This window comes from Oncorhynchus tshawytscha, linkage group LG06 (genome assembly GCF_018296145.1).
Source record: "Oncorhynchus tshawytscha isolate Ot180627B linkage group LG06, Otsh_v2.0, whole genome shotgun sequence".
Lineage (NCBI taxonomy): Eukaryota > Metazoa > Chordata > Actinopteri > Salmoniformes > Salmonidae > Oncorhynchus > Oncorhynchus tshawytscha.
The window spans coordinates 25,244,733-25,270,523 of NC_056434.1; the positions used below are offsets into that span (position 1 = coordinate 25,244,733).

Consider the following 25,791-nt stretch of genomic DNA (forward strand, 5'->3'; position numbering starts at 1 on the left):
CTGGGGTTGGTGGTAATGAATCCAGTTCCGTGACGTACACCTCTGGAGCTGTTGAACGGCATAAGCAGCAGTACAGGGGGAATCCGTGACAGTACCCCACTGACGCGCTGCAGGTGGACGACACCGGCCTCGGGGACAACCACAGGGACGCGGTGTGGGTCGGTCAGGGCACCGACAGTGAAAATCCCTGGTCAGCGAAGCGTCCAGGATATCCACCGCAGGAACCAAGCACTGCTCCTCTGGGCCGTACCCCTCCCAAACGATGAGGAACTGGAGATGTGCCGCTCGACGCCTTGGACCAGGGCTTAATTTCACGGACCAAGTACGCCGGACCTCCCTAGATGTCCAGAGGAGGAGGCGGGGTGTCACAGGGTACAACCTCAGCGAGGGGACCAGGCACCACTTGCCTGAGGAAAGAAACATGAAAAGTCGGGTTAATGCGGTAATCAGCAGGGAGTTGCAAACAGTACGTAACCTCATTAACCCTCCTCAGGACATTAAACGGCCCCAAAAACCACGGAGTTCAGCTTCCGGCAGGGCGGGCAGAGAGGTAGGTTCCAGGTGGAGAGCCAGACCTGGTTGCCTGGAGAGAAGACAGGCGCCTCAATGCGGTGGCGGTCGGCCTGTTCCTTGTGCCGAAGCATGGCCCGCTGGAGACGAGTGTGCTCAGCTTTCCAGGTCTCCTCAGCGAGCTGAAACCACTCGTCAACAGCAGGGGTGTCTGTCTGGCTCGGATGCCAAGGTGCCAGTGCTGGCTGATACAGTTGAAGTCAGAGGTTTACATACACTTAGGTTGTAGTCATTAAAACTAATTTTCAACCACTCCACAAATTTCTTGTTAACAAACTATAGTTTTGGCAAGTCGGTTAAGACATTTACTCTCTGCACGAAGAGTAATGCTTCCAACAATTGTTTACATACAGATTATTTCACTGTATCACAATTCCAGTGGGTCAGAAGTTAACAAACACTAAGTTGACTGTGCCTTTAAACAGCTTGGAAAATTCCAGAAAATGTCATCATGGCTTTAGAAGATTCTGAAATGCTCATTGTCATCATTTGAGTCAATTGGAGGTATACCTGTGGATGTATTTCAAGGCCTAACTTCAAACTCAGTGCCTCTTTGCTTGACATCATGGGAAAATCAAAGGAAATCAGCCAAAACCCCAGAAAAAATGTGTAGACCTCCACATGTCTGGTTCATCCTTGGGAGCAATTTCCAAACGCTTGAAGGTACCACGTTCATCTGTACAAACAATAGTATGCAAGTATAAACACAATGGGACCACGCAGCCGCCATACTGCTCAGGAAGGAGACGTGTTCTGTCTCCTAGAGATAAACGTACTTTCGTGCATAAAGTGTAGATCAATCCCAGAACAACTGCAAAGGACCTTGTGAAGATACTGGAGGAAACAGGTACAAAAGTATCTATATCCACAGCAAAACGAGTCCTATATCGACATAACCTGAAAGGCCGTCCAGCAAGGAAGAAGCCACTGCTCCAAAACCGCCATAAAAAAGCCAGACTACGGTTTGGAACTGCACACGGGAACAAAGATTGTACTTTTTGAAAAAATGTCCTCTGGTCTGATGAAACAAAAATAGAACTGTTTGGCCATAATGCCCATTGTTATGTGTTGAGGAAAAATGGGGAGGCTTGCAAGCCGAAGAACACCATCCCAACCGTAAAGCATTGGGGCTGCAGTATCATGTTGTGGGGGTAGCAGTATCATGTTGTGGGGGTGCTTTGCTGCAGGAGGGACTGGTGCACTTCACAAAATAGATGGCTTCATGTGGAAGGAAAATTATGTGGATATATTGAAGCAACATCAAGACATCAGTCAGGAAGTTAAAGCTTGGTCACAAATGGGTCTTCCTAATGGACAATGACCCGAAGCATACTTCCAAAGTTGTGGCAAAATGGCTTAAGGACGACAAAGTCAAGGTATTCACACGTCACAAAGCCCTGACCTCAATCCTATAGAAGGTTTGTGGGCAGAACTGAATACGTGTGTGCGAGCAAGGAGGCCTACAAACCTGCCTCAGTTACACCAGCTCTGTCAGGAGGAATGGGCCAGAATTCACCCAACTTATTGTGGGAAGCTTGTGGAAGGCTTCCCGAAATGTTTGACGCAAGTTAAACAATTTAAAGGCAGTGCTACCAAATACTAATTGAGTGTATGCAAACTTCTGACCCACTGGGAATGTGATGAAAGAAATAAAGGCTGAAATAAATCTATTATTCTGACATTTCACATTCTTAAAATAATAGTGGTGATCCTAATGCCTCCAACACCATCATTAAGTTTGCCGATGACACAACAGTGGTAGGCCTGATCACAGACAACGACAAAACAGTCTATAGGAAGGAGATCAGAGACATGGCCGTGTGGTGCCAGGACAACAACCTCCCCCTCAATGTGATTAAGACAAAGGAGTTGATTGTGGACTACAGGAAAAGGAGGACCGAGCACACCCCCATTCTCATCGTCGGGGCTGTAGTGGAACAGGTTGAGAGCTTCAAGTTCCTTGGTGTCCACATCACCAACAAACTAATATGGTCCAAGCACACCAAGACAGTCATGAAGAGGGCACTACAATGCCTATTGCCCCTCAGGAGACTGAAAATATTTGGCATGGGTCCAACAAACCTCAAAAGGTTCTACAGCTGCACCATCGAGAGCATTGCATGGTTGCATCACTCAGGAAGGAGACGTGTTCACTGCCTGGTATGGCAACTGCTCGGCCTCCGACTGCGAGGCAGTACAGAGGGTAGTGCGAATGGATCAGTATATCACTAGGGCCTAGCTTCCTGCCACCCAGGACCTCTATTCCAGGCAGTGTCAGAGGAAGGCCCTAAAAATTGTCAAAGACTCCAGCCACCCTAGTCATAGACTGTTCTCTCAAATCAAATCAAATCAAATTTTATTTGTCACATACACATGGTTAGCAGATGTTAATGCGAGTGTAGCGAAATGCTTGTGCTTCTAGTTCCGACAATGCAGTAATAACGAGCAAGTAATCTAACTAACAATTCCAAAAAAAAACTACTGTCTTATACACAGTGTAAGGGGATAAAGAATATGTACATAAGGATATATGAATGAGTGATGGTACAGAGCAGCATAGGCAAGATACAGTAGATGATATCGAGTACAGTATATACATATGAGATAAGTATGTAAACCAAGTGGCATAGTTAAAGTGGCTAGTGATACATGTATTACATAAGGATGCAGTCGATGATATAGAGTACAGTATCAACGTATGCATATGAGATGAACAATGTAGGGTAAGTAACATTATATAAGGTAGCATTGTTTAAAGTGGCTAGTGATATATTTACATAATTTCCCATCAATTCCCATGATTAAAGTGGCTGGAGTAGAGTCAGTGTCATTGACAGTGTGTTGGCAGTAGCCACTCAATGTTGGTGGTGGCTGTTTAACAGTCTGATGGCCTTGAGATAGAAGCTGTTTTTCAGTCTCTCGGTCCCAGCTTTGATGCACCTGTACTGACCTCGCCTTCTGGATGACAGCGGGGTGAACAGGCAGTGGCTCGGGTGGTTGATGTCCTTGATGATCTTTATGGCCTTCCTGTAGCATCGGGTTGTGTAGGTGTCCTGGAGGGCAGGTAGTTTGCCCCCGGTGATGCGTTGTGCAGACCTCACTACCCTCTGAGAGCCTTACGGTTGAGGGCGGTGCAGTTGCCATACCAGGCGGTGATACAGCCCGCCAGGATGCTCTCGATTGTGCATCTGTAGAAGTTTGTGAGTGCTTTTGGTGACAAGCCGAATTTCTTCAGCCTCCTGAGGTTGAAGAGGCGCTGCTGCGCCTTCCTCACGATGCTGTCTGTGTGAGTGGACCAATTCAGTTTGTCTGTGATGTGTATGCCGAGGAACTTAAAACTTGCTACCCTCTCCACTACTGTTCCATCGATGTGGATGGGGGTGTTCCCTCTGCTGTTTCCTGAAGTCCACAATCATCTCCTTAGTTTTGTTGACGTTGAGTGTGAGGTTATTTTCCTGACACCACACTCCGAGGGCCCTCACCTCCTCCCTGTAGGCCGTCTCGTCGTTGTTGGTAATCAAGCCTACCACTGTTGTGTCGTCCGCAAACTTGATGATTGAGTTGGAGGCGTGCATGGCCACGCAGTCGTGGGTGAACAGGGAGTACAGGAGGGGGCTCAGAACGCACCCTTGTGGGGCCCCAGTGTTGAGGATCAGCGGGGAGGAGATGTTGTTGCCTACCCTCACCACCTGGGGGCGGCCCGTCAGGAAGTCCAGTACCCAGTTGCACAGGGCGGGGTCGAGACCCAGGGTCTCGAGCTTGATGACGAGCTTGGAGGGTACTATGGTGTTGAATGCCGAGCTGTAGTCGATGAACAGCATTCTCACATAGGTATTCCTCTTGTCCAGATGGGTTAGGGCAGTGTGCAGTGTGGTTGAGATTGCATCGTCTGTGGACCTATTTGGGCGGTAAGCAAATTGGAGTGGGTCAAGGGTGTCAGGTAGGGTGGAGGTGATATGGTCCTTGACTAGTCTCTCAAAGCACTTCATGATGACGGATGTGAGTGCTACGGGCGGTAGTCGTTTAGCTCAGTTACCTTAGCTTTCTTGGGAACAGGAACAATGGTGGCCCTCTTGAAGCATGTGGGAACAGCAGACTGGTATAGGGATTGGTTGAATATGTCCGTAAACACACCGGCCAGCTGGTCTGCGCATGCTCTGAGGGCGCGGCTGGGGATGCCGTCTGGGCCTGCAGCCTTGCGAGGGTTAACACGTTTAAATGTCTTACTCACTTCGGCTGCAGTGAAGGAGAGACCGCATGATTCCGTTGCAGGCCGTGTCAGTGGCACTGTATTGTCCTCAAAGCGGGCAAAAAGTTATTTAGTCTGCCTGGGAGCAAGACATCCTGGTCCGTGACTGGGCTGGGTTTCTTCCTGTAGTCCGTGATTGACTGTAGACCCTGCCACATACCTCTTGTGTCTGAGCCGTTGAATTGAGATTCTACTTTGTCTCTGTACTGGCGCTTAGCTTGTTTGATAGCCTTGCGGAGGGAATAGCTGCACTGTTTGTATTCAGCCATGTTACCAGACACCTTGCCCTGATTAAAAGCAGTGGTTCGTGCCTTCAGTTTCACACGAATGCTGCCATCAATCCACGGTTTCTGGTTAGGGAATGTTTTAATCGTTGCTATGGGAACGACATCTTCAACGCACGTTCTAATGAACTCGCACACCGTATCAGCGTATTCGTCAATGTTGTTGTCTGACGCAATACGAAACATCTCCCAGTCCACGTGATGGAAGCAGTCTTGGAGTGTGGAGTCAGCTTGGTCGGACCAGCGTTGGACAGACCTCTCTGCTACCACACGGCAAGCGGTACCGGAGCACCAAGTCCAAGAGGCTTCTAAACAGCTTCTACCCTCAAGCCATAAGACTCCTGAACATCTAATCAAATGGCTAACCAGACTTTTTTCATTGCCCCCACCCTCCCCCTCTTTTACACCGCTGCTTCCCTCTGTTGTTATCATCTTTGCATAGTATAATAACTCTACCTACATGTACATATTACCTCAACTAACCTGTGCCCCCCTTATATTGTCTCGGTATTGTTTTTTTACTGCTTCTCTTTAATTACTTGTTACTTTTATTTCTTATTCTCATCTGCATTTTAAAAAAACCTGCATTGTTGGTTAGGGGCTCATAAGTAAGCATTTCACTGTAAGGTCTGTTGTATTTGACGCATGTGACTAATAACATTTGATTTGATTTGAAATGTAGTTACAAGGTGGGTCAATTCTGGCTGAGTTATGGCTGCCGCATCTGGGCCACTGCAGGGCCCTAATTCCAAACCGCATGTGGGCGACACAAGTGGCCGATGTGGGCCAGGTCCAGCCCAGATAAATATTGCTACCTGGGATGAGCCTCCTAGGTTTTGTATTGATTTCAGTGTACCAGAGGAGGACAGAAGCTATCTTTCCTCTGGCTACAACATGGTGCTACCCTAGAGTGCTGCTGAGGCTAATGTAGACCTTCATTGCAAAACTGTGTGTTTTAATAAACTATTTGGCAATGTGAATATATTTAGTATAGTTTTATCTAAAAAGTCTAACTTTTAAAATGTTTCAGTATTTTTTATTTGGGGGGAACTAAATATGTATTTAATAAAGTAATATTTTAGGTTCATAGACATCGTTTTAATTTTAGTCTGGGTGGAATTTAGTAGTCTGGGTGGAACCTGTCCACTCTTTTCCAACTCAATATGTATATTTTTGTTACATAATTGCTCTCCCATACACAAGAGGCAAAGGTCGACCACGTGGGATAAAAATATTCCACAATTTAACCTAGCATTTTAAGGTGGGGAGAGTGTCATTGGAGGAACAGGTTTGAAAAGGTCGTTTGTGAAAGTACTGTCACTTTAATAAGACACCGGAACTGATTGTGTTGTGTTCCGTGTGTTACGATTTACAACTGTAAAGAGAGAACGTCCAGACTGCGATGATACCCCAGCACATAATTTGGACATTGCGTAGTGGTGTGAGGTGCTGGCAACATCGAAGTGTTTTGGGAACGGTTTTACAGGTAGAGGCCTTGGAATTTCGAAGCGTGCGCTCTCGGTCCACCTCGGCTGGCCCTGTCAGATCCATGGAGGAAATACTGACGAGGGTTGTGGTACCATTACCTACATACGAGACGAGAGAGAAGTCCCCGCCTCCCCCAGAATCGAACAGTGTGGAATTTATGCATTTCTACAGAAGCCTTGAAAAGGAAGAGAAGTCACAATTACTGGCAAAGTTGTCACACGATTTTGGTGTTGACCACAAAGGAGTTTCAGAGCTAGCAGGGAAGCTGCTCGACACTCAACAAAGGGACTTGGCTACAATACTGCAAGTAGAGGACAGGTTACGATACAGTCTGACTCCTCGCTATAAACAATTGCTTAATCACATAAGTAGGGTGGAATCGGGAGTGAAGTTTCTGGTTGACCTACGTGCAGATCTGCTTGAAATAATATCATCTAAAGCAAGTGACAGTCCTCATATTCGGGTAAAGGCATTGTTTACAACTTGGCCCGTTAATGTCAATTCCGTTCGCGTTTTGGAAATATTTGACAGGTACAGCCTGTTCCTAGGGTGCAGTCAGGAATTATATATAAAAGCACAGGTGTTTCTCTCCTTGGAATCGACTGTCATTCCTGAGCATTTAGGGAATTGCTAAGCAAAAGAGAATAACAGAATTGTCTGACTGCACCTGCCAAAATAGTAACTTTCACTATAACCAGACAGGTGTGATTGAAAATGTTAGCTATATTTCCATTGGAAACACTAACATAATACACTTGATTTGCTTACAAACAAGCGAATCTATGACAGATTGCCAAGAAACAAAATAGACGAAATAGGTTCCTAATATAATGTACCCAAATGAATAGGTACATTGAAAATGTGTGTGTCAAAGTTACATCAGATGCAGGCCTATGTTATGTACGGACTAAATAAAGTGTTGGCATTTTGAAAAGGCCTATTGACGCGGTATGACGTGGAAGCCCCCCTTGACTTACATTAATATTGGTGTCCCATTTCAACCCGACTGCTAGAACAGTTCAGCTCAGATGACTTTTGCCCTAGTGAAGAAACGTACGTTAGTTTTATTTTTAAAATGTCATGACCATCTGACAATCTAACCTATTATATTTACTGTTAGCATAGCATATCTCCTGGGTGATTATCATTAAACCAGTTTTAAAATGTTAATAGTAAAATGAGTTGTAAAACCATGATGCATCTGCAAAAAATCTACCATTCTAAGGACTAAGATATTGAGTTTTTGGGGAAGTGTCTTATTTGAAATACATTGTACATTTTTGCTTGAATTTTGCACATTTTCATATTGATTTATTTATAACTTTTTTTGGACTTTGAAAACTTGCGGTAATGAGAATTTTAATGTTTGTAAAATGCATAATCTGATAAACAGAAACATAATAATAATGATGAAATAGATTATGTACAGATCCTAATCTTCATGAAAAATTACACTTGAGATTTTTTTGTTTGTTTGGTCAGATTTGTAAGAATGACCCCATTACAGCATTGGCCCAGGGTAGGCAACCCTGTCCCTGGAGTGCCGCAGGTACTGTAAAATGTTGTTCCAACTAGGCACCTGGCATTTAGGGAAAATGCTAGATGGGATGGTCCACTTTTAGCCTACTGGGCCTGTCTTAACTTGTTTTTGTTTCTTCACAAAATGATCATTATCTGGCTAATAATGGGCCTGTGTGCCTTGAGGGATAAAACAAATGGTCCATGTTGGGGTCTCAAGTAAAAAAACATTGTCCGGTTTGTCAAATGCCAGACCTGATTTCTGGTCCCAGTTCGCCGCTGATCAGTCCAATCAGACATTATACTCTTACACCCATCACTTCCTCCAACCCTTTCTGAGGCAATTTACCATCTTGTATCCACATCAGTGTGTCTGACAAAGACCTTATTTAATAGATACAAGTATTGTTCCCCTTGCTTCCCCTTGGGTGCTGTGGGACATGGAGGTGAAAAAGCAGAGATGAAATTGCTTAACTGGAACATCTAATTGGTCATCAATTAGGACATGCTTTGTTTAGTTTTCCAGCATCTTCCCTCCAGTTATTATTTGGCCTCTTTATAGATTAGTTAAGTCTCACAGGGATTTGGTTATGTTCTGCTGGACCAGCTCTTTTCCCCTTTACCTGTGTTTGAGAAATCTGCCATGATAACGAGAGGAGTTACTTTAACAAAGGTGGCACTGTCAATGCAGTAGGCGAAAATAGCTGTACTGTATACAATGTCCCCCTTACTTTTGGGAAAGAAATGTGGCCTCCATACACTGCAACATTAGAATAAGTTTAAATTTAACCTGGACCTCTGTCTCAATGTGCATCAGACAATTAAAATCGTGGACTTAGTTGCATGCGATATAACACTACTTAATAGTCAAGGATGTATCATGCAATATTGGGACTCTACACTTTACAGACCTAGTGGAACAAAAGTAAACCTTGAATTTGGAGGTTTAAAATATCCCTCTGGTGGCCAGGTTGATCTATTTTATGAAATGCCTTTGGTTGGTGGATATAAATTCTAAGGTTTTTGATAGGCTGATGCAGAATTCGTTAATACATTATTTTTTTACCTGGTGAGGTTAGCATAGGGCTACTGTGTGCCAGGCTACCTAATGGGACCAGCTGCAATATAACGTTCTATCACGCGCAACTACATCGACGATCGTAATTGGCTGATGCGCATTTTGAGACTGAGGTCCAGATTCAACTTCGCAAGTATGGCCCCTCTTGAATGTAAATGAGAGCCTCTCACCTACAATAGAATGTGTTTGTGGGAAGAGAGGTTTTCATAATCGTTATAGTGATTAAAACATCAGAAAGACGAGCAGGAAATGTATTTTTTTTAAACTCTGAACTATCAAATAGGCCTAGCCTCATAAGTTTGAAATGGTCAAGACCAATGTTCCCTCAAAAAAATGTTTTGTCGCTGAGCAAATTTCATGTCAGCTGAGTGCAAACTTGAATGTTGTGAAAATTCTGTGCAACATCCAGCACACATTTACTGTGACCACTGAGGCTGTACCCTCTTTAAGTTACAGTTTTAACAATGGCCATGTAGGTTACTGTGGCTATTTGATCATAATGTAAGCCTGCCAGAGTAGCCTGCCCTCAAAAACAATGGAGAAAATGCATCCCATAACATTTTAACATGGATATAGCTGTTTGATCATTCATCCTACCGTAGCAGCCAATGTGTGGTGTTCAATGTAGGCCTACATTCCATGAGAATTTAAAAAAATTAACTTGCAGGGCTTGATATCAACCTGTTTATCCACTTTTCCTTCAGACAAGGAGGTAACAGAAAATGTTGTTGTTTGATGCAAGACACCACTTTACAAAATAAAATGCATTCCCATACCATTTATTACAGAGAATCAGACAAACTATATTACCCTCTGCCTATTGGCTACTAAGCTTATTCAAGTGTGTCTTAAAATGCAACACAGAAAAGACAGAAAAAAATCTCTGACTCTCATTTCAAAGATGTCTAGAAATGTATACGTTTTGTGCTCTTGTAGGATGCAATCTCTCCCCTATTGCTGAGTAAAAGTAATCTATAACTAGGTTAATAACTCACTAATTAGCAAAGGATATCAACAAAATGTGCTAACGTGGCTACATCCACTTCTCGCTTTGATCTCAAAACAAGCGCATCTACTCACGACCGCTCATGCTGTAAATGCGGTCCAGTTCAAAGTAAATGGCACAGATTCATATATAGCAATGGTCTATTTGCGTATAGGCCTACTGCAGCTCTGATTGTTTATGCCTCATTGGTCTGTGTAGAGTACGGGCTGAGTAGTGTGTTCTGCCTACAACAAAATCTCTTGCATAGTTTGTTTTGTTTCGGTATTTTGAATTGAAAGTGACTAATATTGCATTGATTTGATCACAATTGCCAAAGTAAAGGGAGACGTTGATAGTGTTAACAGGGAAAACTCTAGAACAATGGTCACCAAACTTTTCTGAATCAAGATCACTTTTGAATCAAAATGCAAGATGACTTAGTTAACCTATACAACATTAACCTATTATAAACAGTACTATAGCAATGAGGTTTGTGCAGTAAGCTATAGGCCCAATACATTATCACAGCATATTGTCCGTTGTTGTATTACTTGTTAAGCACAGCTGAGTTAGCATACATTTGAAATAATTAGCTTTACATTTTTTCATTTTACTGGGCTGATGTTGCCTGAATCTGATGGTCATTCTCAGCTGAGGAAGAGTGCAGTAGACTGGGCCCGCCAGGAAGGCAGAGTTTGTACATGAAATGGTTGAAAATGGCAATAGTTTGTCTACCCATTTACAGAAATGTTTGGAGATAGACCGGTCGGTGACCACTGCTCTAGAAAGTTGAGTGAAGTTCAACCTCGTGCTTCTCTCTGTGGGCTGATATTTCAGCGCCACACACGTAGCTTAGAGGGAACATTGGTCAAGACTGCAATTACTAAGGTTCTTTAGAAGTGTCACTTTGAATTCCACAGTAGATTTGTTTCCTGCTGTCAGTCTATCGATTTTATTTTCTCACTGTTTTTATTCATCTTCACCTGTGCACAAAATTACCTTGGAGATGAGGAAAATAACAGGGATTCATAAAATACTTTTACTGTGAATTTAGTGTAGTGGTCCCTCACAATTGACAAGTACGTTAGTTGTGGTTTGTCACAGAAGCAATTTTAGCCTAAGTCTCACGTCATCTAGGCCTACTGGAGCAAAAGGCACGTAGTGAAGTGGGGGCTGAGGGGCTGTCCTGTTGCACCATGGAAACTTTGGCTGCACAACTGAATAACTTTGGCTTTGGTTCCTGTTTTATATGCATCACAGTTTTCTTCTTGTTCTCTTTGTGCATGCAATCTAGCAACTGTGTAGCTACTGTGTAGCTGCTGTGTAGTTACTGTGTAGCTACTGTGTAGCAACTGTGGCATGCAACACAAATTCCTAATTTTACTGGTATGAAAGACTTAAGTCATTTTCTCTTAAGGATTTGAATCTCAAGATTTTTTCAAAGGCTCACATTATTGTCACAGCCATTAAGGCTAGAGAAGGGGGTTTAAACAATTGTATTTGTTTGATTCCTCTTCTCTCGCTCTCTCCTCTACTTCCATGTCACTTAACTTGACGAATGCAAATGAAATACAGATTTTTCCCAGAGTTTCTTTTCTTTTGTGTGACTAAGAATTGTGAGCTCCTTCCACCCAGAGACAAGGCGGCAGCTGCGTTTTTATTTTCACACAGCATGATATCAATTCCTTTTCAGGGTTTTATTAATCTCAGATTTATGTATTTGTGCCTGTTATCAGATTCTAAGTTTGGCTTTTTGGTGTGAGCGAGCAGACACACACACACGCACGCACGCACGCATTTTTTTTAAATGTGCGTTTTTTTCCAGTTTTTGGCCCTGTGGGTTATGTGGATGTGGTACCTCTAAAGTAGTGTCTTTCCAGGGAGAAATTCATCTAGATAAGTAAATATGTAAATATTGAGTGTTCCGTGAAGAATAGCCACATTTTTATTTTTAATTTAACCTTTATTAGGCAAGTCAGATGGAGTACATTTGAGTTCATGCAGCCAGGTGTAATGGTGTGGATTTGTGTATCCCTCAATGCGTGTACTGTTTGTTTTTTGAGAGAGCCTTTCTCTGCCATAATGAATTCAGATATTTGGAAGAGGACTATACCCTGCTCATATGGCGATGCGATTATTGAAGTGCAAGGCCTGGGTCTATGTCTCCCAGCATACCTCACCTCAATTTTGAGGTATTACAACATGAGTGAGAGCTGTAATTGTTTTGATTGAGTATTTAAAATGTGTATTGTTGAGAAAATGGTGCATAAATTGTAGTTTTATTTGTTTGTTTTTATTGGAAAATATTTTATGGAATTGTTGCGCTCAGGGTACCATTGGAAATGAGACAATGGTCTCAATGGGTTCCCCTAAATAAATAAAAGGTAAAAAAATTAAATACAATACTGTAGGCTCCAGAACAACCTGTTCCATATTCACTACCACTAATGAAAACATCCATAAAAGCAAGCAAACAACAATTACTGTCAGCCATGCCTTTGATACCAGCCTGTAAGGGAAGCTAGGCTGAATATTATTAATGCTGCCGTCAGTCACTAGATAGTGTGATGAACGGTTCACTGCGTTTTTATAAGGGTTACACTAGAACAGATTGAGGGGAAAAAAAGACCAAAAACACTAGTAAGCACTATGGCAGCTCATTGGGAGTGTCATCCTGTTTGGATGACATTAGTCAGGTGCTGGGACTGGTAGTGTGGGGCTCTGAGGTTACGTGTTTAATTATCACTTTAATCAGTAAGCAGATGTTTTTGTTCAGAGTTAAATATAACAAGCTATGTTTTTTAGTGTCAGCTACACTATAGCATCTACAGTATACATCCTGTGTGGTTTTGATCAGTCTCCCTCCTGTCAGACTAACAAGAGTAGCTGGCCAGAGCGCACAGGTACTTTACCTCTGGATTCTGATGTTTTTACCCAATCCCTCCCCCCCTTTACCTGCAGGACCTGAATGGCACTCTGAAGAGTCTGCTGTCTGAGTGGTTCTCTGTGGGTCTGCTGCGTCTGGAGAGGATCACCTGGCAGTCCCCCTGTGAGATACTGCAAAAGATCAGCCAGTAAGAAGCCCCTGTAGTAAACACAGAAACCTCTACAGTATGCACACACAAACCCTAAACTAGAGGTCGACCAATTAATCGGAATGGCCGATTAGTTAAGGCCGATTTCAAGTTTTCATAACAATCGAAATCGGGCGCCGATTTGCCGATTTTACATTTTTATTTTTTTACACCTTTTATTTAATCTTTATTTAACTAGGCAAGTCAGTTAAGAACACATTCTTATTTTCAATGACGGCCTAGGAACGGTGGGTTAACTGCCTCGTTCAGGGGCAGAAAGACAGATTTTCACATTGTCAGCTCGGGGGATCCAATCTTGCCACCTTACAGTTAACTGGTCCAACGCAATAACGACCTGCCTCTCTCTCGTTGCACTCCACAAGGAGACTGCCTGTTACGCAAATGCAGTAAGCCAAGGTAAGTTGCTAGCTAGCATTAAACTTATCTTATAAAAAACAATCAATCATAATCACTAGTTAACTACACATGGTTGATGATATTACTAGATATTATCTAGCGTGTCCTGTGTTGCATATAATCTGACTGAGCATACAAGTATCTAAGTATCTGACTGAGCGGTGGTAGGCAGAAGCAGGCGCATAAACATTCATTCAAACAGCACTTTTGTGCGTTTTGCCAGCAGCTCTTCGTTGTGCATCAAGCATTGCGCTGTTTATGAATTCAAACCTATCAACTTCGGAGATGAGGCTGGTGTGACCAAAGTGAAATGGCTGGCTAGTTAGCGTGCGCTAATAGCGTTTCAAACTTCACTCGCTCTGAGCCTTGGGGTGGTTGTTTCCCTTGCTCTGCACGCTATTAGCGCTGCTTCGATGTGGTGGCTGTTGTCGTTGTGTTGCTGGTTCGAGCCCAGGGAGGAGCGAGGAGAGGGACGGAAGCTATACTGTTACACTGGCAATACTAAAGTGCCTATAAGAACATCCAAAGGTTAATGAAACACAAATGGTATAGCTATACTGTTACACTGGCAATACTGAAGTGCTTATAAGAACATCCAAAGGTTAATGAAATACATATGGTGTAGAGGGAAATAGTCCTATAATAACTACAACCTAAAACTTCTTACCTGGGAATATTGAAGACTCATGTTAAACGGAACCACCACCTTTCATATGTTCTCATGTTCTGAGCAAGTAACTGAAACGTTAGCTTTCTTACATAGCACATATTGCACTTTTACGTTCTTCTACACTTTGTTTTTGCATTATTTACACCAAATTGAACATGTTTCATGTTTCATCTACTTGAGGCTAAATTGAGTTTATTGATGTATTATGTTAAGTTAAAATAAGTATTAATTCAGTATTGTAATTGTCATTATTACAAATATATATATATATATATATATATATATATATATATATTTTAATATATATATATCTATATATATAGTCTGGTTGACTGGCAGATCTGGAAGAGTCTGGTTGATGGCAGATCTATTGGCAGATTGGAAGAATCAGATCTGGAAGAGTCTGGCTGACTGGCCGATTAATCGGTATCGACCCTTTTGGCCCTCCAATAATCGGTATCGGCGTTGAAAAATCATAATCGGTCAACCTCTACCCTAAACCCATATCTAACCATCACTATGATCTGCCAGGTACGAAGCTGTGCACCCTGTGAGAAACTGGACAGATATAAAGCGTAGAGTTGGGCCGTACCGTCGCTGCTATGCCTTCACCCACGCTGCCATGCCAGGGGAGCCACTGGTTGTCCTGCATGTGGCACTCACAGAGGACATCTCTGATAACATACAGGTCAGAGGTTTATATGGAATATGAAAGAATGCATAAATTCATAAGTTTGTTTGGCTGTCATGTGGATTCATATTACTTTTCCTCTTTTCAGGTCACGAACCACATTTTGATAATTGACTGTGTGTCTGACTCCAACAATGTTGTTTCTCTTGTCGAATAGAGTATCGTGAGAGAATTTGCTACCCTGGACTCGGAGGAAGATGTGAGCAAAGTCAATACAGCAGTGTTCTACTCCATCTCCTCCACCCAGGCTGGCCTGCAGGGGGTGGAGCTAGGGAACGTCCTCATCAAGAGAGTTGTGCGGGAGCTACAGGTGGGTGGAGAATGACATCACCACTGTCTAAATGAGCAGGCAGACAGAAAGACTGGGACTGCCCTTCTCCTGTGACTAGCTGAACACTGTGGAACGTCTCTTAGGAAAACCAGCTGCTCCGCTGCATCGTAATTCGTTGATTTATTAGCCAGCTCCAGGGTCCTTTACTCTCTGTTTGTCACCTGCTTCAATGTCACCTGATAATTTCCATTCACTCTTCCAGAGAAGTTCCAGAGAACCACTCACGTCACCAAGCATTTCTGGCCATGGCCAGTAAACAGATGGCAGTCAATCACAGCAATAGTTCAACATAAACTGGAGGTCATTTCAGTGTGAAAGGAGTGGTTATTATGATAGCTTGTCTATATATATATATATATAGCTTGTCTATATATTGGTTATATAACATGCTTTGGCTATTTTTTTTGATTGCTCTTAGTCGTTTGAGTTTCTCAATTAAGCCAACTACTCTCTCACAATCTTGCAGTTCTACCTGCATCTGAGATATGTTTTTCAGGGTAAAGAGTGGATATCAGCATGATTGAATAACCATCTCCACACATCAATCAAGACCGAGAGCGAAATAATGACATTTCAGATGGTTTTGATGTGAGGGTAGTTGATAGTCTGATAGAGTATAGGCTTGTATGCTTAGAGTAAGTGGTCTGTGCAGTTGTGTGTCTTGTTGATTTGTACAGTAGCCCTATATACATTCAGCAGCATCGACACGGTAAAGGAGTCAATGTTATGTTGACCGTTCTATTGACCAGATTGGCGCACGTTCAACAAATCTAATCTAACAAAGTGGATATTCATCAAATCCGTCATGATTCATGTATTGTAACAGGCCCACAATGTGGTTACTTAAGTCCTATTTGGATATATTTGGGTTTATAAGAAGTGACTGCTAAATGCTAACTCCTGTTCATATAAGATGGTTAGCATAGCTAGCATACATAAATTGTTGGTGGTAGTCAAGTCGTTTTTGACTGTAATGCAGTTGATTGGTGACGATGACATGAACGTGTTGGGGTTGGCATCCATACAAGTATTGTACTCAGATTTTTACCTCAACAGTGTGAAAGACAATGTAGGCTAAATCTAGGCTGATTTTGCTGGGGGACAATGAGGAGACTCGGGATCTTTCCACCACGGCCCTTTCCCCCATGCGTTTCCATGGCAATTCCATTGTTTTGGTCGAGTTCGATTGACCTCTTTACCTCAACTATTAGTCCTGGCCTACGTGTTCTAGCCTTTCCATTGTTCTGTAAGCACTCCTAACATTGGTTAAAATTATCGGGGGATGTACATTGTTCTGTAGGGCTTGAACATCTTATCTGTAGTCCCGTCTGAACTCTGAGGATTTCGAATTGAAGCAGAAACTTGATTTTGTTTTACAAAGCCTTTTCTTGTGGCCTATGAGTTCTGGATTTATCCCATGGCCATCCTAATAGCCCTCATATCAGTTGGGGGAAAAAAACTAAGAACTTTGAGCTTCTGGGCTGGCTCAGGACTGTGACTGTGTGCAGTGCCATGGCAGTGTTACGCCCCACATCAAGGGGAATAGAAAAGCTCCACAGCCGCTGGGAGACCACTAATAATGGATGGATGAGAGGAAGGAAAATAAAAGGTCTTTCTGTGATTTAAGAAGAAGGGAGGAGGATCCCGTTGTCTTTCAGCGTTACACCTTTACTGTCTCCCTCATTCTGGCTGTCCTCATCTCTCAGGTCTCTGTGGATTGCACGCCTGATCTAAGCCCGCTGACCAAGGTTTTACAGTAAATTAAACTGATGAAATAATTGGAAAGTGACCTCTTGACATGGTTTTCCTCAGATCCACTAACTCGTGTGATTGAAGTACAGGGGAATGAATGAGAAAGAGGCTGAGAGGGAGAGAGAGTGGGAGAAGGCACACTCCAACATCTGCTTCCAGGAGTTGTCTGACACATGTTGCCTCCTGCTGCCTCCTGTGAATCAACACTCCACACAGCTCTGTACCTTAACAGCCTTGACAAGCAAGAGTCAACAGAACAGAGAGGGAGAGAAAGGCCAGGGATTAGAAGAGAGAGGGCAAGGAAGAGAGCTTGTAAAGAAGGGCAAGATAGAAGAGAGTGTGGAACGTAGGCAGCAGGCAGGCAGCATGTGATGATGGCAGAGAGGCACTAGGGAATAGGGACCAGAGTCAAGAGCTTGGATGGAAGGTATTAAAAGTGATAGAGAGGGAGGGCAGTGTACACACTGCAGAAAGTGAGCCTAAATATCTTAGTGATAATTCACTTCATGTATTTTTCTTCTTACCAAGCTAAATTATCTAATGTCACTGACAGATAATTTAGCTTATTTTAACCAAAAAGTTTAATACAATTAATGTATCTTAATAAGATGTATTTCTAATCTCTCTATAATACCACATTGGTATTGTTTATTAACTGGTGTAGACAGAGTTGTTTCATACTAAGGAGGTTTACCTCAGACTAACTCTCCTATCTTTCTGTCTTTGCAGAGTGAGTTTCCCCACATGTCCCAGTTCTCCAGCCTGTCTCCCATCCCGGGCTTCTCCTCCTGGCTACAGGGCCTGCTCAGCCAGCACCGGAAGGAGGGCCGCGTGGAGCTGCTAACGGACTGCGAGTGGGGGAAGGTGGCAGATGTCACAAACACAACCCCTGATACCAACGCCCTGGATGCCCTGCGTAAGCTGATCAGCACCGGTGACTGGACCCGTTCTGAACACCTGGTCCACATCCTGGAGCCCGCCCTGATGCGCCTCTGTGCCTGGTACCTCTATGGAGAGAAGAGGCGCGGCTATGCCCTAAACCCTGTGGCCAATTTCCACCTGCAGAACGGCGCCACCATGTGGAGACTGAACTGGCATGCAGACACCAGCCCGCGTGGAGTGGCCAACTCCTGTGGCATCATGGTGAACTACAGATACTTCCTGCAGGAGACCACGTCCAACAGCGCTGCCTACATGCACAATAAAATCATCACAGCCACAGAGCAGGTGCTGAGCTTGGTCTCACAGTTTCAGAAGAACAGCAAACTCTGAGCTCCATGGACACATATGTACACCCACACTTGGTATTAAAGATGCCTCTAGGTCCAGGACTTGCTGGCTTCATGGTGGCTCTGATCTAATTTGCGAAAACAAAATGCTTTGAAAAGCGTCAGGACAATTTGTGGCATGATATCAGATGTTCTATTCTTTTTGCAATCTAGCCCATGTAGTGCATGGGTTTTACTCTCCCTTCCTTCCCGAGGTGGGTATGTAGTGTTATCATCGCCGATAGAGACTCCCAGTGTTTTATGGTGTGAGAGGCTGCAGCTAATGAAGCGAGAGACATTTATCAGGTCGTGCCATGTTTCTGCTTGACAATGTGTGATGCTGTAGCACAGCAAATAGGCTGCAGAGCTATTGGAATAAATTATGTCTTTGATTCTTTCATTTGGCTGATCTGTGTGGGCGTGTGTACATGTGCAAAGCCGTGCGGGTGAAAAATACATAACACTGACACCCACATTGTATAGAATTATATAGAACAAAACAGTACCATATTATCATCTCATTACCTCTTGGCCCCGATTGTCACCCGACAATCTCTACAAATCAGTTATTTACTGAAGCTCAATCAAGCTATTATTTAATGAGCTGTGCTCTCAAGAGATTTTAACATTTTTAATTTATCTCTCTATGTAAAATGTGTAATTTTCTGCAAAAGTCATTCACACCAAAATGTGTAGGGTCTCTATAGTTGAGACCATAGTCCTTGCTATGTTTGCCACTTGCCAACGCTCAAGCCTCCCTAGAGAACAATCTCTGATGTACTGCTACATCAAAATACTGAAACTAAGTGGGATTCCTATCTGCCCCACTCCATTGTTGTGAAATAATATATCACAGCAAGTTGACTGTGAAATTACATTTTATCTCTCAACGGAGCCTAACTTTTTTTCAGAGCCAGCCACACTGTCCCTGAAACTAATGAAGTGAGAAATAAAGTTTAAATAAATGGATAGATTTATGGAATTCACTTTAAAGCAGGGGAGGGAATCAGTGAGCATAAAATGACAGTGTTTAAAGGATGCCCTTGAGAAAGCATTCCTCTTGTGAAACAGACAGGAAGAGGAACACTTGTGAGGAATGCAAAGTCCAAGGAGGTCACACCGTTCCACCACCATGGACAGGAGTTTCCATGGAAATGGTAACATTAAAATAAAATGTCATTTGTCACATGCGTCGAATACAACAGGTGTAGACCTTACTGTGAAATGCTTACTTACAAGCTCTTAACATACAGTGTATTTCAAGAAGTAGAAAATATTTACTTAATCAAAATAAAGTAAAAATAAAAAGTAACAGTAGAATTACATAACAATATGAGGCTATGGGGCTCCTGAGTGGCTCTCAGTGCTAGAGGTGTCACTACATACTCTGGTTTGATTCCAGGCTGTATCACAACCTGTCAGACAAGAGAAAATAACTATAGAACATGTACATAATGCTTTAATTGATTTGATGTGTGAATGAATATGTCAATGGTGTAAATGTATAATTAGTGTGAGGGATGAGAGAGAGCGTGGTCATGTTATTGCCATCCATTATAGGCTGATACATTTAATTTGAGGAGAGTACTGCATGATAGAGGATAATCTTAGAAGCACTTGAGAATCCCATAGAAAAGCTGATTTATTCTAGGTACCTCTCAAAGGATTACTAGATCTGTCAGTCACAGCATTACATTAGTATTGAAGTCCTGTAGACCCATCTCACTCTCTATTCAGAATCCATCTCATGTGGCACTTGATGCTGCCACACGCACACACACACACACACACCCACACACACAGCTTTCTTCAACAGTACTCAAAGGGTGATTACTGACTATGACAGCTATTGTAAACCTGTATGGAATGGAAATGTACACCTTATGTTTTTGTCAATATTAAGGTGTAAGGCTTTCGTTTTGCTAATATTTGCTACTACTGAGTTGTACAAGGTGAATGTGTTGGCATGAAGATGCAGATGTGTTGTGAAATATGAGGCACTGCTGGCCACACTGACGACCTGGAGATATGTCACATCATTCTAATCAACACGACTCCAGCTGCCTGCCAAATCCACATTATCATTTAAGGGGCCATTTGTTAATAAGCAATTACAGCCAGAATGGATTAGTTGCCACTTTACACCCTTTTTAATGGCTTCGATCTGCCACTACACTTAGGGAAGGCACATACACTACAAAGTTATTTTCCCATATCACAGCACATACATCAACCCTCATGTTCCTGCTCTTGTTATGAATATCGTGTGTCTAACATGAAATATAGTGAATATGAGAATGAGCTGACCATAGTCATACTGCCTGGTCCAGTCTAATGTCGAGTGGACAGCCTGTCTAATCCAAAGCACCTGTAATTCATGTCATCTTTCTAAACCTGATGCATTTTGAGGACCTGATGAATATGGATATCAAACGTTAATATTCCTTTTACATCTAAGTAAATAGCATAGCATAAAAACATAAAGTAAATTCTTTGGTTACAGGTATCATTCTCCTAAATCTATGATCATGACATTATCTTCTATTAATTATATGCTAACAGACCAGACAATTTCAATTATGTTCTCTTTACAAATGAATCAGAGCCATAATATTCCATGCAGATAATAGGAGTTTAATCCATGTTTTGACTCCAGGCCTGTCCCACTAGGCAAAGATGTCAATTCAACATAAATTCCACGTTGGTTCAACATAATTTCATTGAACTGACGTGGACTAGGTGAAAAATCTGTCAATGTGCCCTTGAGCAAGGCACTTAACCTTAATTTCTCATGTAAGTCGCTCTGGATAAGACTGCAAACTAAACTGTGAATGTGAAACAACGTTGATTCAACCAGTGCGTGCCCAGTGGGGTGTGTGTGTGTGTGTGTGTACAGTCTAATTACTGACTACCATTGAAATGGACTGCAAAGGGGTGCCAGTACTGAGTGCTTAATGTTTATTTTTTGTATTTTCACAATGCAGTAGCGAGGTGCATTTAGAAAAGGCCAAATAAGCCAAATAGTCAATTAACACAACCCTCCTGATTACAATATGTTGATGATGTTGCCATCTTTCGCTCTTTCCTCAATGGAAAGGAAACAAGATATTGAAATGAGCATAGTGATTTGTAAAAAGGAAATACTGTAGACGTTAAATAAATTGTGGTTTTTCAGAAAGATAATGTTTAATTAAAATGCTAAGCATTAGCATTTTATTCTCCCCCTAACTGCACATTGAAGTTGGTGTTTTCATTTGGTTAGGTTCTATGTGCCCGCCGTTCTGTCTCTAATCACAAACCTAAATCCACAGGGTCTCCTGAGGGTTAGGCCATGCTACGGAAGTAATTAAGTCAAAGAATTCAACAAGGGAAAAAGGCCTCGTTGTTTGCCTTTCTTTTCCTCTTTTTATTCAAAAGGAGAATAGTAAAAGAGATACTGTGTGGAAATTGTAAGCTTTGAAAATAGTCAGCCCAACAATTAGCATAATTATTGGGAGATTTTGGACATGATCAAACTGCTGTCTTGAAGTTCTGTTAATCCTGTTCATGGAAAATAGAAATGTGCAGCTATGAGCATAAACACTGACTCTACGAATAAAAGCTACTGTATGGAATGTTTGCACTGGGTTCTGCACCATGTTTCATGTTGTAAGTACAGTAATGCATGAAATGGTGGTCAGAATGCATGAGTACAACTTGAACTAACATTGAGCTGAATTCATTGATGCTGCTGCCTGCTTGTGGCTACATTAGTCCTCACTGTAATAAGGGGTTAATTTAGGTTATTTCCCTAACTGAGCTTCAACGTGAACTCAGAAATCATCAATAGTCTCAACGGTGAAAGGGTAAGAGCTAGGGTTTGACTGTGCGTCTCTGTGGTCTACTAGCCCAGAGCAGTGGGAGAGGGTGGGAGTGAGTGGTGGCAGGCCACCTGGGGTATTTTGGATCTAAACAAGCCTGAATTGTTCCCATCTCCAACAGCTGCTTCACAAGTGTGGGCCAGGTGTCAACACTCACTCTAATCTGCATAAGGGAATGTAGGAAAATGCTTTGTTAATTTATTCATTCCAGAGGCGGATTAAGGTGACTGTGCACCAGCAATTAGGGCCAGTTGAAAAGAGCTGCCATCTTCCAGATTGAATATCCTTTGGTAACTTTAACACTCAATCAATGCACCTACCTAGCCTACAGTCGATCCTACATGAACTTCCAACCCAACCTAACCCCAATGCATGTCATTATGTTCCACATCACATGAAATCTATACATACTGTATCAGATGTATGAGGTGAGACATTTACTGCTTAACAAAATATTTTCTAACCACAACACTTTTCTCAGTGCCTCAAACCATTCCTCCACAAGAGTGACATGTAAACACTGACAAGGTCAAAGATCAATATTCCATCTCTCAATGTTGAATAATAAAAAAGCAATGTTTACAGCCTTGATCTCACCTTAGGCATTGAACTCTATTTCTTGTGGACAAACCCATCACAAAACCCCGTCATTCACTGACCCTGTAAGCGCGTCTTTCTGGCAGCATGTGAATGTGTAACTAGCTTCTAAGTGTGTAATTCAGTGTGATTGTCTGCGTCAGTGATTTTGCAATTGTGTTGGTGTAGGAACATGACTGACTGCAGGGCACGGTTGATGTTTACATGCAGTAATTATGGATCTCAGGACAGATTGATCTGAAATATCCAGTACAATCACGATAAGACCTAAACAATGTCAGCAAGAAGCGCATCCGTCACTGCATTTGATTGTCAGCTATAAATAGGACATGTTGCGCCAGCCCACCAGGGGATGAAGGGATAAATTAAAAGGTACATGCCTGCCTGCCCAGAGCTCACTCTAATATCCAGGCAGTTTGAATTACTGGCAAATAATGCCATGGATGACTCAAATCAAGGAAAGAAAGAGGAATAAATGAAAGCAAAGAAGGGATTATGGGAGTGAAAGAGCGCTAGCTATCATTAAATTCATATTCGGGTGGCATTACAGCAGTGTTAAGGGGATTCATTACTCAGCGTATCAGTCCTGGCCAGGATTTTGGGAGTAGAGGGACATAGGGGGTAGATGGGGGAGTGAGGGGTACGGGAAGGTTGCAGGGAGTGGGGAAGCTTTTTTTGACAGAGGAGTGGAGTTTAGATGACTGTAACATGTAGCTGGCTGTCAGAGATCTTTCTTAATTACAGCCATTCAGAGCAGGGGGCCCTGTTTGTTTCTCTGCCTAATGACTTAGATGGGGATTAAGCTCTCTGCTCACTGCTAATTAGCTAGCATTCCCTGGGTACGTACGTCAGACAGACCTCCGACAAGCACCATGGTCCACGTTCTGAGAGACATACGTCTCCATCGCTGCCTCAGCTCCTCATTACTGTCGGGTAGAATGACTTCCGGAGGAGGTGTACTATCTCCAGGAGACGTAACAGCAGCAGAATATTATTCGGAAGCTGAAAAGATGAGATAGAACCCATAGCATCACACATTCTGTCATATCCCAGCTGAACCATAACATTCTGAGAACCATAATGTTTCTTGGTGAGATCGTGGTTGTGCTATGGTTATTTTGCATACAATCTTCCCGCAACATTCTGGGAATGGTGCCTCTTAAATGCTTGGTTTTTGGAACATTCTCAGCACATTTAAGGAACTTGACAAATTAACTTTATTTTCTTGGCATTTCATTACTTACTTACGTTTCCTTAAAAGTTCAAACATGGTTACATTTAATTACATTTTTGGTCATCTTCTAGGAATATTCTCCAACTGGTTTGACATTGGAAATGTTCTCAAATAGTTCAGAGAATAATAAGAAACAACATTCTTCTGTGGGAATTTCAATACTGAAGCAAAAGTTTCCAACAGGTTTCCTTATGTTTTTTTCTCAGAATATTAAGAAAACCTTCCATAAAGAACATTCTAAGAATGTTCTAAGAATGCTTTTTAAAAACATATACATTCTGTTCTCAGCGTCAACAAAACCTCTTCTTCGGTATAATGGCGTTCGCAACAATTATATTTGCATTCCGCCACTTACTGTACAGGTGGATAATAAAGATCCCCAAAATGGAGAAAAAAAATGCAGGGTAAAAAAAGAATACGTATACAGTACCAGTCAAAAGTTTGGACACACCTACTTTTTCTTTATTTTTACTATTTTCTACATTGTATAATATTAGTGAAGACATCAAAACTATGAAATAACACACATGAAATCATGTAGTAATGAAAAAAAAGTGTTATATCATACAAAATATACAAAGTGTTATACAAAATATATTTTATATTTGAGATTCTTCAAAGTAGCCAGCCTTTGCCTTTATGACATTTTTGCACACTCTTGACGTTGTGGAAAATAGTACAAATAAAGAAAAAACATTGAATGAGCAGGTGTGCCCAAACTTTTGACTGGTACTGTATATAAAAACTTCCATACAAACTAAATGTAAATTAAACTAAATCAGCCTGCTTCTCTGTTCTAATCAGGTCCCTACACAGGCTCAGAAGTATCCTGTGAGGGCGGGACATTTTCCTGCGACAGTAGTCCTTGCAATGCATCTGCCGTTAAGTTAGAGGCATAAAAACTTATTGGCTGCAGATATAATGATGTCCAGCTTCTTGGACACTTGTGAAGTACAATTAATAACTGTGGCTATAAATGCTACAAAATCCACCTTCACAATAAGTGTTTCCAGATCACTTGATTGATGTATAACATTAACAACTGGTTGCGATGCATCCACCACAATATCTTCTTCAGAACTGTGGCCTCTTGCCCCTTCAAATGCTTTTCACCACCTCCACCTAGGAGATCTGCTGTACAGCCCTGATCCTTGACACCTCAGCCTCTTTCACCCTGACAGGGCACTCAGGGAATTCAATAATATGATCCCCACCACAGTTGTAACATTTTACATTCACAGTCTCTTAGATAACATATTCCTTCCGTCTACAAACACTTAACCACACTTTTTACACTTCTTAATTTGCATCGGGTTTTGCACGAACGCTCTTATGGCATATATTATATATCCCAGCTTTACAGGCTGGTTGATACACTTCATCAAACATCAATTATACAAATAAACTTTTCTTCTTTTTCCCAATCTCCATACAGGTTAAGCGATGTTCATTGACTACTCCTTGTCACGTATACTCTCTAGGTTATCAGGCTGCTGATTATCCCGCACACCTGTCACCAGTCTCACGCACCTGCGCCTCATGACACTCACCTGGACTCCATCACCTCCTTGATTATCTTCCCTATATCTGTCACTCCCCTTGGTTCTTTCCTCAGGTGTTATTGACTCTGTTTTCATGGTGGTGCATTGTTTTATTTATTAAAACGCACTCCCTGAACTTGCTTCCCGACTCTCAGCGCACTCATAACACTCCTGAACTTTTTAG

General features: G+C 42.3%; 1 protein-coding gene across 1 annotated transcript; it reads left to right on the top strand.

Annotated features, from left to right (window-relative positions):
- The first annotated feature begins 6,409 nt into the window (after positions 1-6,409).
- On the top strand, positions 6,410-18,775 carry LOC112232344 (malonyl-CoA decarboxylase, mitochondrial). Its single transcript, XM_024399328.2, has 5 exons — positions 6,410-7,054; positions 13,134-13,246; positions 14,865-15,021; positions 15,182-15,334; positions 17,837-18,775. Exons 1-5 carry the CDS (start codon positions 6,506-6,508, stop codon positions 18,377-18,379), a joined length of 1,515 nt encoding a protein of 504 aa, XP_024255096.1. The 5' UTR covers positions 6,410-6,505; the 3' UTR covers positions 18,380-18,775.
- The last annotated feature ends 7,016 nt before the right edge of the window (positions 18,776-25,791 follow it).